At 38.6% G+C, this 13,884-nt stretch overlaps 1 protein-coding gene across 1 annotated transcript in view; it reads left to right on the forward strand.

Annotated features, from left to right (window-relative positions):
- The window catches only part of ELL2 (elongation factor for RNA polymerase II 2), a 76,168-nt gene extending 64,765 nt beyond the window's left edge, over positions 1-11,403 (forward strand). Inside the window, exons 9-12 of the mRNA XM_004420356.2 lie at positions 1,073-1,139; positions 4,523-4,694; positions 7,199-7,243; positions 7,335-11,403. Of these exons, the coding sequence (XP_004420413.1) occupies positions 1,073-1,139; positions 4,523-4,694; positions 7,199-7,243; positions 7,335-7,451 (401 nt within the window). The 3' untranslated portion in view covers positions 7,452-11,403. The remainder of the gene's footprint in view (positions 1-1,072; positions 1,140-4,522; positions 4,695-7,198; positions 7,244-7,334) is intronic.
- The last annotated feature ends 2,481 nt before the right edge of the window (positions 11,404-13,884 follow it).

Consider the following 13,884-nt stretch of genomic DNA (forward strand, 5'->3'; position numbering starts at 1 on the left):
TCCAGACCCACATCCCTTTCATCTGTTGGAACTTATCTGCTGTCTGTGGCAAAGGGGAAGCCAGGTGACCTGCACCTGATGCCATTTCATTTAAGACTCAGGCTATCATAAAAACAAGCTCTTTTACCCAAGCCTGACTCGTATGTATATTATATATATATATGCGCATATGCACATGAACATGAACAATGAGCCCACAGAGTCTGCATAATTCGTTTAGTGTGCTTTGTCATTTAAAATACTAAACCAAGAAATTATCAAATATTCACTTTTGTTTTGTATTGAACATGTAAGTTTTGCCAGTAGGCAGGATTAGGGTTTGAGTTATAAGTTTAATTCTACTTTGAATGATAAAAAATGACCCTAATAAAAAGTCTAAACATACTCTCTGGAAATGGTGCATTCAAACAAATGAAATACTGAGGGATTTTACACACTTTCACAGCATAGTCCCGAGTGGCTGGCACTTGATCTATTTATTTGTCTTTTTTAAAAACAAATCTGTGTAGTGTTATGAAGATTAGAGATTAGAGGAGTGTAAATCGGCATTCAATAATAACTTATTTTAAATTACTTTAAACTGATGGGAAAACTTATTCCACTGTCTGCATACAGAAAGGGTACCAGTAAAAATACAGTGACCGAAGCAGTCTGCTACCTGACTTCATTGTCTCATGCCTCGTTTGAATCCTATGAAAAGTAGATGTTGATGTAAAATTTGTGTCTCCCATTGTCTGGCTGCATCTGCCACCACAGTCTTTGCATTGCTGGGCAGATGCCACAACTGTTGTTGACAGAATAGGAGAGTGACCTGGGGTTAAGATGGAATTCCTTTATTGCGCAGACACTGCAGTAGCCAGGGTGCTTTCAATGCCTGGCGTCAGTTCTGCTGGCGCTGGTCACAGGGCCTCTATTGTTTGTGTTCAATTGTATTCCTTGCTCACTGTTGCTTATTGAGATGGAAGAATAGAATTTGAGGAAAAGCGTTCCAGATGTTTCTGATCTATTTTAGAATTATAGACATTTTATAACCATACTGTTTGGTGAATGCTTGAATTTTTTTTTGTTGTAGGAGTTAAAGAGGGTTGCACTGCCTCCACGGAGCCTTCTTCAACAATTGAACTCCCAGATTATTTGATGTAAGTTCAGATGTCTGCCAATGGGAAAGAACTGTTTAATTTTAGAAAGTTTGCAAATTCTTTTCCCATAATTTGCAAATGAGAAAAGTAAGAAGTTCCAGAAATAGAGTCCTGGAGCCACCCCTGCAATTGAAAGACTGCCATTAAGCCTGCTTGTCCCAAATCCACCCTTGTCTGCTTGAGCAGGTTGTGCCTCCCCCTGCTCTGAGCTCTGCTCCACGGCCTTTAAGTATAGAGACGCCTGTCCTTTGTTCTGGGGCCAGCCCCAGCATTTGATTATGGAAGATTTCAGGGATCTGACTCTTCAAAGCTGACAGTCTGTCAATGCACAGACATTCACTTGGGGCCCCCCCAAAGGGATAGTTTATTACCAATAAAGTGCTTAAACCTCTGCAGTTAATACAAAGTAGAAATAGGATGATTTTTATTTAAATAAAGCTGTGCCATCAAATTAATTTTAAGAGAGAATAGTAAAATTGGATCATTTCACTTTAGTACTGGCTATAATGTTTTTCTTGTTATGACAACAAGTTGCTATATGCTGAGCTGGGGACATTTTTGTAACTGGTTATCACATAAATTATAACTTGGACACATAATTCTAGCTTTTTTACGGACTCCAAGCCTTCTGTAAGAAGAAAATAATTAAGTTGCAAGAGCCTGGAAAAATCGAGAGTGAAAGAGCTAAACAGATCTGACTGCAGATAGCTTTGAAAATGAACAAATGTGCAGAGTAGCTTGAGTGTAGAATGGAAAATGGAATCTGAGCTGTATGGACATTTGTTCTCTTTTAGTAGCATCTCCTGGTGGACAAAGTTAAACTATGCTGTTTAGCCCTCCATGTCCCATGAGATGCTCCTTTCCAGAGTAGAGAACATTTTATACTTAAAATGTGTTACTTTTGCTTAACGGTCATGTGAAAGCTATACTTATTGGGAAATGATACAGCGTGAAACCATAATGCTGGTTATCATCTCTTAACTAAAAGGAACCCAAGAAACCATGCTGAGTACTCTCTCATCTAAGGTAGTGTATGGTTTTAGAGTTCTGTGCGGGAGCTTTGAAAAGCAGCCATCACCGAGTTGGCCCAGGAAGGGTTGGTTGGGGGACGGCGCCTGGCTCCACTGATGAGGAGGTTTACCTCTCCAACTGCAAGCCCACTTCTTAAAAGTCTCGTGGAAGTCAGCCCGCTCAAATAAACTGAGTGTGCTCTCATTCGCTTGTGATGGATTTTGAATTCCTCTTTTTTGTAATAGTGATGTATACTTGTTACATATGACAAAATCATATGGGGAGACTGAAAAATAGTTCTAACCATTTCCCCCTGGATTCAGGGTGTTGCCATGTTTTGTCACTCAGTTAATTCTATATTTAAAAACTTGTTTTCAAGTTACTGATCTAAGAATGGTTGCTGCATCTGCCTCAGTGCATTTCTGTGTGTTTTTCATGTTTCTAGCTCTTTTAAAAATCATGAAAGTATATAACCTATGTGATGGTTTGCTTAATTTAAGTAAAAGCAATTTATTTTAACCAAAAATTAAGTCTTATATAAAGACAGCAAATTTTATAAAAATCACCAGACATATAGAACTTAAGTTGCTTCATAAGAAAACCAAAAGGACATATTATAAAACCTTAATGCTCAGCCTCTGAATAATTCATACTTAACCACAATATTCCTAACTTTTATATAATAAGAATACTTCTGTTACTTGTGGTTGTGAATTATCCCAACTGTTTAAAATTTTACTCCATCACTGCATTAAGAGCCAACTGTAGAACCATAACAATTTTTGTTAAAAATAGTGAATGCTTTTCATTAAAATGCCAGTGTAAACAAATAATCTTCTATAATAGCAACACAACCGTTGGCCAGTTTGGTATTTTTCCCTAAGGAAATTATTAAATAAAATACCGAGGGTGTGGCCTCGGGTGTGATTTTGAGAAAGCAGGATGAATATTTTATGTAACAAATTGAACCTGAGTTTCACGATCCATTTAGCCATTTTGCTTACGTCTGCTTATCCTGGGAACCTTTCTCCCCCCTGGCTCCCTCTGCTGTGTGGTCAGGACAGCTCGTGTCTGGAGAGGACTCCCTCTCAGCTTGGCTGGCGGTGTTCCTGTCACAGTAAAGACTCCAGCAGAGCAGCTTTAAATCAGCATACTACTGCTGTCTCAATTATACCTAGACAATTAAACCTCCACACTAACTCAGCATGAATAAAAATATTTATGAGGACATTAAGGTTGCTCACTGTATCACTTTTCTCACGATTCCAACTAGACATCTGTGCTATCACATTTTAAATAAAACTGGTAAGATTATCTAAAACCATTTGGAAAAGACTGAACTCCAAGGTTTTTCCACATGAAGTATATATGTGTACCCCCCACAGGCATTTGGAAGCTCCTGCCACTTGCCTGAAATTGCTTTGAAATCTCTAATTTTTATCTCAAACAGTCAAGGGAAGTTTGCATTCCATGACAGAAGCAGAGAGTGCAAAGACCCAGGCCAGACCCTGGTGTGATCCCAGTTCCCTGATCCACAAATAATATTAACTCTGTTTTAATATGAAAATTCTATTTTACTTTACTTAACACTGAATAAACTGGCACTCTGGGAAAATGGCCTTTACTCACCAGCTCCCTAGAAGTATTCACACCCCAAAGTAAAACAGATTTGTGTCATTTTTATTAAGAAAGTAAATTAGACCAGTAATACAGCACTGCCATTCTGTTATACATAGTATGACATCTAAGTGTTAGAAAAGAACTAAAGAAATATACCTTTTTTTCTTTTTTTTCCTCTGGTCTCTCATTTTAAAAAAATGATAAACAGTTCCCCCTTTGTATTTTATCTGTTTGCCTAATCAGAGCAGGGAGGAGAGGGATCGAGGAAACGGCCGGAGGCACCTTGCTGGCAGCAGGTGTGAAAGGCCAAAAGACAGCCTCCCTCTCATGGAGCAGCAGGTCTGGAGGGAGCCAGACGTCAGCACTTAGGGACTGTGTCACAGTCTTCCTGGTTTCACATTACCCTCGAGTCCTGTCTCCATGTGACTCGTAACAGATGGGTTGGCCGCTGCCGCCAGTGTGGTAGTGAATTATTTTGGGTAGAGAAAGGTTTAAGGAGCTATGTCTGCATGAGTATTTTACACAGTTGCACTTTAATTCCGTTGCCACCATGTCTTTTTCACATTTACTCTCCTTCATTGAAGCTCTTAAGCTCCCGTGTGGGATAATTTCACCTGGAAGGTCTTTGAAGGAGTGACATGGCAGCAAACAGTGGCAGAGCAACATTCAAGCCAGGGAAACATGCATGGATATAGTTTCTAAAGCTTTCTGTAGCTACTCTCCATTTATCTTTTTTCTTTGTTTCTTGTTAGTAAATATATTGCTATCGTCTCCTATGAGCAACGCCAGAATTACAAGGATGACTTCAATGCGGAGTACGATGAGTACAGGGCCTTGCATGCCAGAATGGAGACAGTAGCTAGAAGGTTTATCAAACTGGATGCGCAACGAAAGCGCCTTTCTCCGGGCTCAAAAGAGTATCAGGTAAACACGTTTGTTTCTAAGTGGGCTGACTTTCATATTTTACTTTTCTTTCTTTCTCTGCCCCACCCATCCCCAGGTGTCCTGCTAGCTTTCAGAGCAAGTCCTCTTGCAGACTGGCCTCTCTTCATTTAAAATTTGCTAGGAAACTAAATATTTGAAATAGTTCTTGAAACTACGTAAACACAATGAACCTGTATTTCCACCAGTGGAAAAAATAAGTATATTTTTTATTTAGCAGTATGTATAAAATATGTAACATATACTTACATATTTTCTATAACATAATGTATAGTATGTTGAGAAAACTACTGAACACAACTAAATAGGAAATAACATTGAATTTGATTCATCGAAATATTTGATTGCATAGCCAACTCGACTCAGGCTACAGCTTCTAGGTCTGCTGCTATTCCACCAAAACTGCTATTGCAAGTAAATTTATTTTTTTAAAAAACCTCAATCTAGCATAGAATAGGGAAGATAGAGACATAGAATATAAAGGGGGCTTAATACCACAGAAGTTTGCTGTAAGTGGAGAAAAGCTTGGTGCCTCCAGCCGTTCCAGAGACTGACATTTGTTAACAGGTATTAATCTGTTTTCACTTCCCTACTTTGATTGGTACTGTTACTACAGCAGACAAAGAGCAGTAGAAGCCTGACCTGTCTACGGATTGTTCTCATAGTTCTTAGCAAAAGGATTGAGAAAATGAATCTTTCCCTCCTTGTATAGGCCAGATAACTCTGTCACACTTCACAACCGTAGATGGAGCCCCGATCCTGGCCCACTACCATTGTTCTAACAGGAACCTACGTGAGAGGATGGATGGGTTTTACCTCACTGGAAAACACAGCCTGATAGCGTCTGTACCCCAGAGATTCATTATGTCTTCTATTAGTGGTCTTTAAATAAGCTGCCTAGAGTTAGTTATAGAAGACTTTGCCAGAGGAGTTGATGTTGGGGGGTATAAGAGGTTGGTGACATGGTGGTTTGGAGGGTTTTTTTTTCTGCATAGTTATTTACTAGTGTACTATGATTGTATTTAAACTAAAATGTAATTCCAAAGATGGCTTAGTGGTTAGGAGCAGCTCTGGAGCCAGACGGCCTGGGTTTGATTCCCAGCTGTACCATTTAGTATTTGTATGACCTTGGGCAAGTTACTTAACTTGCCGCAAAATCCTCAAAAATCCCCATCCATAAAAGGAGGTAGTTATAGACTTGTGCAGAATAAATGTAAGCATTTGGAAACATCTTAGATCCATAGTACATCAGGTTATATGGTACATGAGGGCTAGCCATTTTCCCCAGCCACCCAGTTTCCCTCCCTAGAGACAATCAAGTAGTACTGGTTTCCAGTGTATTCTTTCACAGGTCTGGGGGTGTGTGTGTGTGTGTGTGTGTGTGTGTGTGTATAAGATGTATATACACAAGCAAATTCACATATATACCATATTTAATTGAATCTAAGATGTCATCAATTATAAGATGCACCATTGTCTTATGTTCCAGTATGTTAAACTTTGATACATTATTTAATCTGATTAAAATGTGCTTCTTAGAAGTAATGAAATTCTTAAAATATTATTTTATTTCCACCTTTTATTTATTTATTTATTTTTTTGAGCAAGATTGGCCATGCGCTAACATCTGTTGCCAATCTTCCTCCCCCCGTTTTTTTTCTTTTTTTCTCCCCAAAGCCCCAGTACGTAGTCATGTATCTTAGTTGTAGAGTTGTAGCTCTTCTGTGTGGGATGCCACTTCAGCATGGCTTGATGAGCAGTGAGTAGGTCCGTGCCCAGGATCTGAACCAGCAAACCCCGTGCCGCCAAAGCGGACCGAGCGAACTTAACTGCTACGCCACTGGGCTGGCCCCTTTATTTCCCCATTTTAAACAAATGATATCAAACTGTATAAATCGTTCTGCACTTTGCTTTTTGTTTTGTGTTGTGTTATAATGTCTTTTTTTATTGTTTTTATTGAGGCCATATTGGCTTCTAAGATTGTGTAATTTCAGGTATACATTATTATATTTCAGTTTCTGTGTAGACTGCATCATGTTCACAACCAATAGTCTAGTTTTTATCAGATTACTTTGCTTTTTTCACTAAACAGTATAATGCATCTTAGAGGATTTTTTATATGAGTACATAAAGCACTTCCTCCTTTTCTAATGGTTCCTTAGTATTCCTGTGTATGAATTAATGGACATTTAGATTTTGTTTACTGTCTTTTGCCTTACAAACAGTGCTGCAGCGAGTAACCTTGTATATGCATCATTTTACTCAGGCACAAGTAAATCTGAAAGAGAAGTGTAAGTGCTGAGTCGGTTTTCCATCTGCTATTTTGATAGCAGTTGCAAAATTGCCTTCCTTAAAGATTGTACCAATTTACATTTCCATCATCAGTATTTCCCACACCCTTGCTGAGTGTGTATGTTAGCTGTTTATATTGCCAAAAAAAAAAAAAAAAGTTGTTCTCTTCTGATTTCTAATTTTTAATTTTGTAGAATGTTCATGAAGAAGTCTTACAAGAATATCAGAAGATCAAGCAGGTAGTTATCATCACTGTTGGTTTTCTGACCTGTAGTTGGGAAGTGTTATAAATTCCACAGCCTAATTCCTCACTGTTTTTCTCATCTACAGTCTAGTCCCAATTACCACGAAGAAAAATACAGATGCGAGTATCTTCATAACAAGCTGGCACACATCAAAAGACTAATAGGTGAATTTGACCAACAGCAAGCAGAGTCATGGCACTAGAGCTCTGCTTGGACCAGAAGATGTGAATAAACTTAAGCTTATTTATTTAAAATTCCAAATGAATTGCTCTAAGATTCTAAAAAAATGAAACTTTGCCTATTGAAAGTTTCAGTATTAGTAAACTTGAGTTACTTTTTTTTTCATTTTACTTTGCTTCCCTGCATTTTTGAAGCTGCTTTTTCTGGTTCTTTTTTTTCCCCTCAAGACTTGTGTTTGTCAATAGAAATAATTTTTTTTAGATATTGGGGATCCAGTGTCTATACTTCAAATCAGTTTTTTTTCCTTAAAAACTTGTGTTTGTCATTAGAAATGATCTTTTTAGATATTGGGGATCCAATGTCCACACCTCAAAGTTATATGTGTTTAAAAAAAAACAAAAACAGTAATGTACAAGGTGAAATGCTTTTGGATAAACATAAGCCTATTTTCTGACCTTTCTTAATGCAAACTCTTTGCCTTAAATGGTAGAATATTTAGAAATTTGCACAAAATACAAAAAAAATTAAAACATTGTTTTGGAGGGTTAAGAAATCGAAAGGTATATGTGTCCATGTATGTGTATAGATATACATACACATATGTATATACAGCCTGACTTGATCTAGAACAGTGAACCTGCCCTGCAAGTTAACCCCCCATTGCAATGGTTGCCTTAAGGTGTTTGCTAGTTGTGTGTACATAGTGTGGTTAATCATTAGCTACACTGCTTCCCAACTGATTACAGCAATGGGAAGCACACTGTGGCCTACCAGCGTCTGAACGAGTGTGCTCAACCTGTCTGTGTGCAGAGGTGGTGTGGATGTGAGCGTGCTTGAAGGAAAAAAAGCTGCTACTCTCAGTAGGCCAAACGCTCAGGTTCAACAACTGACGAGTGTTACTGTAGGTTTTTTGTTTTTTTTCTTCTGTCAGATTGCTACTTCTATTGTAGAAGACAAAAGCATTTCCATTTCAACAGTTTGTCAGCTTTATTAATGTTGGGCAAAATCGATATGTTATAAAAATGAAACAGATCTATAGTTTTGGGGCAAAATTATAAAATTAAACATGTAGGTAATCTATTTATATACTGCTATAAAGTATTTTTTGAAGAGAGATATGCAAAGAAGCTATTACCTACATGAAATGTATATTTAAAGATTTTTTTTCCATCCTGGGTACCAGGAGTATAAAAAAGAGCAGATATATTTACCATAACATACTGTGATTCATCCAACAGCACAAACTTTCATTTCATGGAGTTTATCTGTTGACGCTGGTTTAAACTATCACTTGTTTTATCATGTGGGAACATAAGTTATGTGGTCAAAAGTATAAGGACTTTGAACTTATGTTGATTCAAGTTGTGTTGTCTTATTGTATTGTCTTTTCAAAGTGCTGCCAGTTGAAAAGGGAAGCATTATGTTTACAAATCTGTTTTGAAATGTTTGCCAAAATTTTGGTAGTATCTTTAATAAAGATGTTTGTCTCCAGCATCCAAAAAACTAAATAAATAACTTTCTTGTGTATGGCTGTAAACCAGAAAATGTTGGTGTCTAGAAAACCTGAGAGAGCATGTAGATGAACTTTTCTCTTTGGAGTTCTCCTAAAACATTAACTGGAAAGAGTAGATAATATAGGAAAAGTGTACAAACTATACAAAGACTGAAACAAGACCCTGTGCACTATAACTCTGTAACGTTACTACGGAAATTTGATTTCTGTGTAGTTTGGACCTCCTAGGGCATTAGATTTCTTTTAGCATTGAGATCCCTGGTGCTCTTCCTTTTACCTCAGAATTGGTACAATCATTTTTAAATGTTCATTGATTTCAAACTTTCAGTGGAAAAAAGATAGGAAAGGAAACCTAATTGGGGATAAATTTGGTCCTCCTCGTATGGTGGAGTCTCTGAGGGATTTGTCTGTAGGTGATGACCTCGTTGGTGTCATTTCTTGGACATCTTGGCCTTTTAATCAAAGATTGTGTGCTGCTATTTGCTATGAGCGGTGTTTCTCAAAAGCAAGGTGCTTGGACCACTTCCATCACCCGAGCTATACCCGGGGTATAAGGCCCATGTATCCACATTTTCATAAATATCCTCCAGGTAACTTTTGCAAGCTAAAGGGGGAGAACCATTGCCTTGGATGTAGCGCTAAACCTTTAGGTCCCTAAATCTCCAAGTCTTGAACTGAAGTTCAACTACTGACTTTTTTTTTTAAGCCTAGCCCTATCAGCAGGTGCAAATCACTTTTCCCCTCTACATGATATGAGGCACCCTCTCAATTGTTTCACTGCCAATTCTTATTTCAGAACTTGTTTACAAACAAGCCTTCCAGTTGGTTAATCGTCAGCCCTTGGAGCTCCATCCACCTACATCAGCACATCTTCTGGTTTACAAATAGGGTAATAATGGAAGCTGGAGATGCTTTATGAAAATCCAGCATTTCACACCCATAGACTTGACCACTTACCTATAAAAGCCTTAATTTAGATGTCTGTTGTGTACATTGGGCAGATCCTTGCAAAATATGTATCTGTCTGGTCAGTCGCAAATTTGAGAGTTGTAAATCTCTGAATCTGCTATCACCCGTGGTGGCTGCATCCTGTTTGAAGATGGGGATGAGCTTGTTAAAATATTTATAATCATTCTTCATCTCCTACTGTAAGATTTTTAGATTCTCTCAAATAATTGCTGCAGGAATGGGTGGCCACTTAGTATTAGTTACTATGGTGGAAGAATTTATTTAGGGGTGTTTTTTTTTGAGAGAGAGAGAAACAGTAAGTATAAAACAGCACTGTCAAGATGAGAGAATGAGTTGTGTTATTTTTTCATCACATTTCATCTAAAATAATTTGAAGCACTCTTGAAGAGTTTTACCAACACCCATAAATTAACTCCAGATTGCATGAACAGCTGATTTAATACAAACCAAAAAGAACATTAACTAGATGTGGTTTTGTTTTTTATGTGGGGATTTCATTTCCTATCTTGTTGGTTATTTATTTCCCTTGGAATAATTCAGAGGGGTTAACTTTCAGCTCTGAATGGTGATAGATGTTCAGTACTTGCTCTCCTAAAAGTAATTGGTGTAGTCAGTTTATGTCATTGCTCCATGCATTGATTATAAAAATTCAGTATTAATTTTCCTTCATCTCTGATTGATCTTTTAACCTTTACAGGAATTTTCTTTTCCCTTAAAGTATTTCACATTATGTAAAACAAACGCATACTTGCGTCTTAGAAGCAAGATGTTGAAATGAGGTTTAGACACCAATGGTCCATCAGTTCCAACACTCTGATTGGTTGCCTTACCCCTTCCGTTAGTACAGTCTTTGCTTCTGGAACTTGGCTGAAACTCTTTAGCCAGTTCATTGTCTTTCTGGCAGTGTGAGTGTTGAGTCACGTATGTTTGGTATATGCCTTTACTACTTTTGAAGTTCTTACAGTTTATTACTTGCCTAAATGTTACTAAATCCTTTTCTTATATGTACTGGATGAGGGAAAAATTATAGCTAGCACTTGGAGAGGAACCTTTGGGGAAAGGATATTAACTGACACTACTAAATGAAGGCAACAGAAGATGTTATCAGTGTACTTTGTAACCCGAAAACTGAACAAGGCCGTGAGGCTCATTTCAAAATATTTTGAAGTGTTAAAAATATATATATATTTACGCTGTTTCTCAGTTGTTCCATCCCAACCGTGTCAGGACTCTCAAAGGTGAAGTGTCACAGGGACTTCTCAGTTGTTACGAGCTCAGCAGCTGTGGTGGCCCCTGTTGTTCTACCACAATTCCAATTCAATAAAAATGTTAACTTTGCAATTCTGGTACTTGTTTTTCCTTTGTCTCATTTCAAGGCTCTTAACTTTGTCTTAAAAAAAGAAAAAAAAAACCCTGCAACAAAGTGCTCTCTGATGCCCTAATGTAAGAGATCCTCCCGGGACAGAGATATTACCGCTGGTGACTCTAGGAAATAGGAGCAGGGTATTTGCTCCAGGTCCTGCCTGTTTTATAAGGACATGCTCTCCAGGGGCGACATCTGCTAGGGGAACAATAATCATAGTTACTATCTATTGAGGGTTTCCTATGTGTTACACACTTTTTGCATGCATTGTCCCATTTCTCCTCACCACAAGCGTGTTATCCCCATTTTATAGGTGAGTAAACTGAGACTTAGAGAAATTGAAACACTTGCCCATCACACAGCAAGTGACCAGTGGAGCCTCAGAAGCCTGGCCCCAGTGTCTGTGTTCTTAACCACTTCTCCATACTGCCTCTCATTTGTTGGTACCTATTTAGGGTTGGAGTAATCTTCACAAAGTGACAAATCCACTGACACCACACAGGCTGACAAACCCTTCTGATTCAAAGGAGGCTAGAATGTGGGAGTCAGGGTGATCTCTACTGGATTATTCTCAGTGAGTTGACTTTATCAGAAATGATAAAATTAGAGGCCAAAGTACTTTTTCAGAAAAAGTATGTTTCTCTTATTTTTGAATGTGTGCAGTCATAGCAGTGGGCTGTTTGAAGGAGATTGGGGCAGTGCAGGTAGAGATAGGAGGCAGGGGTAACAGTCTTGAAATCACACTGTCTTCTTTTCATATTGAAAGGCTGTCTCCGTAACAGACTTCAGCCCTAGAGAGTATCCAGTCTGAATTAGACATAAGGACATTCTCTTAGCTGGATCTTTAACCTCTAGTTTCTGCAAGTTTTCTGAAGGAAAATGGAGGAAGAAAGGAAAGAAACCTCAATTAAGCATTGGTACTAAAAACCTAGACTGTTCAGTGCCAGCAGTGATTCTGGTTAGGTTTACAAGGAGCCTCAAGGATGAATGAGGTTCCTAATGTTATAATTGTGTCAGTAGCCCTCCCCCCCCGGACATCTGACATTGTACTTGTCTTTTACCTTAACTCCTTTCCTCAGCTGTTTAGTGAAAATATGCCTTCTTACTGGGTTATGGAAGAGGTTCCATTATTGTTTTTAAAGCACTCTGGAGTTCATGAAAAACAGCTACCTAAATTGCGGATATTCTGCTGCATGCAGTAGGGAGAGTTTGTTGGAGCATTATTTTCCGGGTGAGAATGAGTCCATTTTGACTGATTGCAAAGGGGCATAGGCAGAGAGAGGCATGAGGTTTCAAGATGGGGTGTTTGGGGTTTGTTTTATTGAATGCTAGACCTACACGTATCTGCTCCACTGATTTTACCTTTCTGAGATTGAGACGGGAGGCTGGCAGCAGCAGTAGGTGGCTCTGATATTTTTATGATTGCTTAATTCTCAAGATGGGGTCAGATGAAAATGACGGTGATGTGTCATTTTCAATTCCTGCCTGCTTAATTCAACTAGCCAGCCAGGCTGGTTTGTCTTACTGTAATTAAATACTTGGTACAATGAGGGAATTTGTAGATGGATGATAAGAATTCTACATCTGGGTCTATGAGATGTAGGTGAGTGCTTCCTAAAGATGAGCCCACAAAGCTAGCCACCACGTTTGAGTTCTAAATCTGGGGCTTCTAAATGGCCGACTGCCTTTCTCCAGTCATGGATTCCGCTGGGATTACGAATTTCCACTGTGGTGTAGATGGGCCGCGTGATCTACCTGGCCAGTCTAGACTCCTTTTGCTCTTCCTATCCCAAAGCCTTACTTAGGGCTCACTGTCCCCTTTGCACCACCAGCTCCACCCACTGCCCCTTCCTCACTTAGCTAAGTCCTCCTTACCCTTAAGATCTCGGCTTAAACATCACTTCTTCCAGGAAGCCTTCCCTAACCTCTCCAATTAACTCGGGTCACCATGGTATATGCTCTCTTTGATCTTATATGTCTCCTTGGTGGTATTTATCACAATTATAATCAAATGCTAATTGTATTATTAATTAAATAAGTTCCATGAGAGTAGAAACTGTCTTGTTCACTAGGATGTCCCCAGCGCCTAGCCTAGTGCCTGGCATATAGAAGGTACTCAAAGATAATTTATTGAAAGAATGAATGAGGCAAGCCATTCATAGATGTTTAAAATTCATGTGGCCAGAGGATTTGGATTACCCCAAGAGTCCACTATATCATTCTGGTTTGTGTGCTTTACCACTTTATCTTCCCAAAGTCATGATTTGGGAATTACCTATGGCAGACTGACTTCTTTACTTTGGGAATGCTTTTGCCATGATTAACTGGACACCTTCAAAGGGGACAGCTCTTTCCAACACTGGCATTTACCCCCTCTAGTCACCTCTGGAATATGAGCATCTATATTGGCCTATAATGGTTTGGAATATGAAATGAAATGGTTTAAAAAGTTACTGTTTTATCATAACTGACAGGTTCCGATTTCATTTCCTAATATATTTTTTCAATAGCTTTTCTCTCACTTCTCAAGGGCGTGATAGAGGACAGCAATCTAAAGATAGTGTTGTATATCGTTTCTCCATCTTCATTAAGCATCTCTGTGGGACTCCC

Source organism: Ceratotherium simum, chromosome 4 (assembly GCF_057802395.1).
Source record: "Ceratotherium simum simum isolate JZ-2026a chromosome 4, ASM5780239v1, whole genome shotgun sequence".
In the NCBI taxonomy this organism is placed as follows: domain Eukaryota; kingdom Metazoa; phylum Chordata; class Mammalia; order Perissodactyla; family Rhinocerotidae; genus Ceratotherium; species Ceratotherium simum.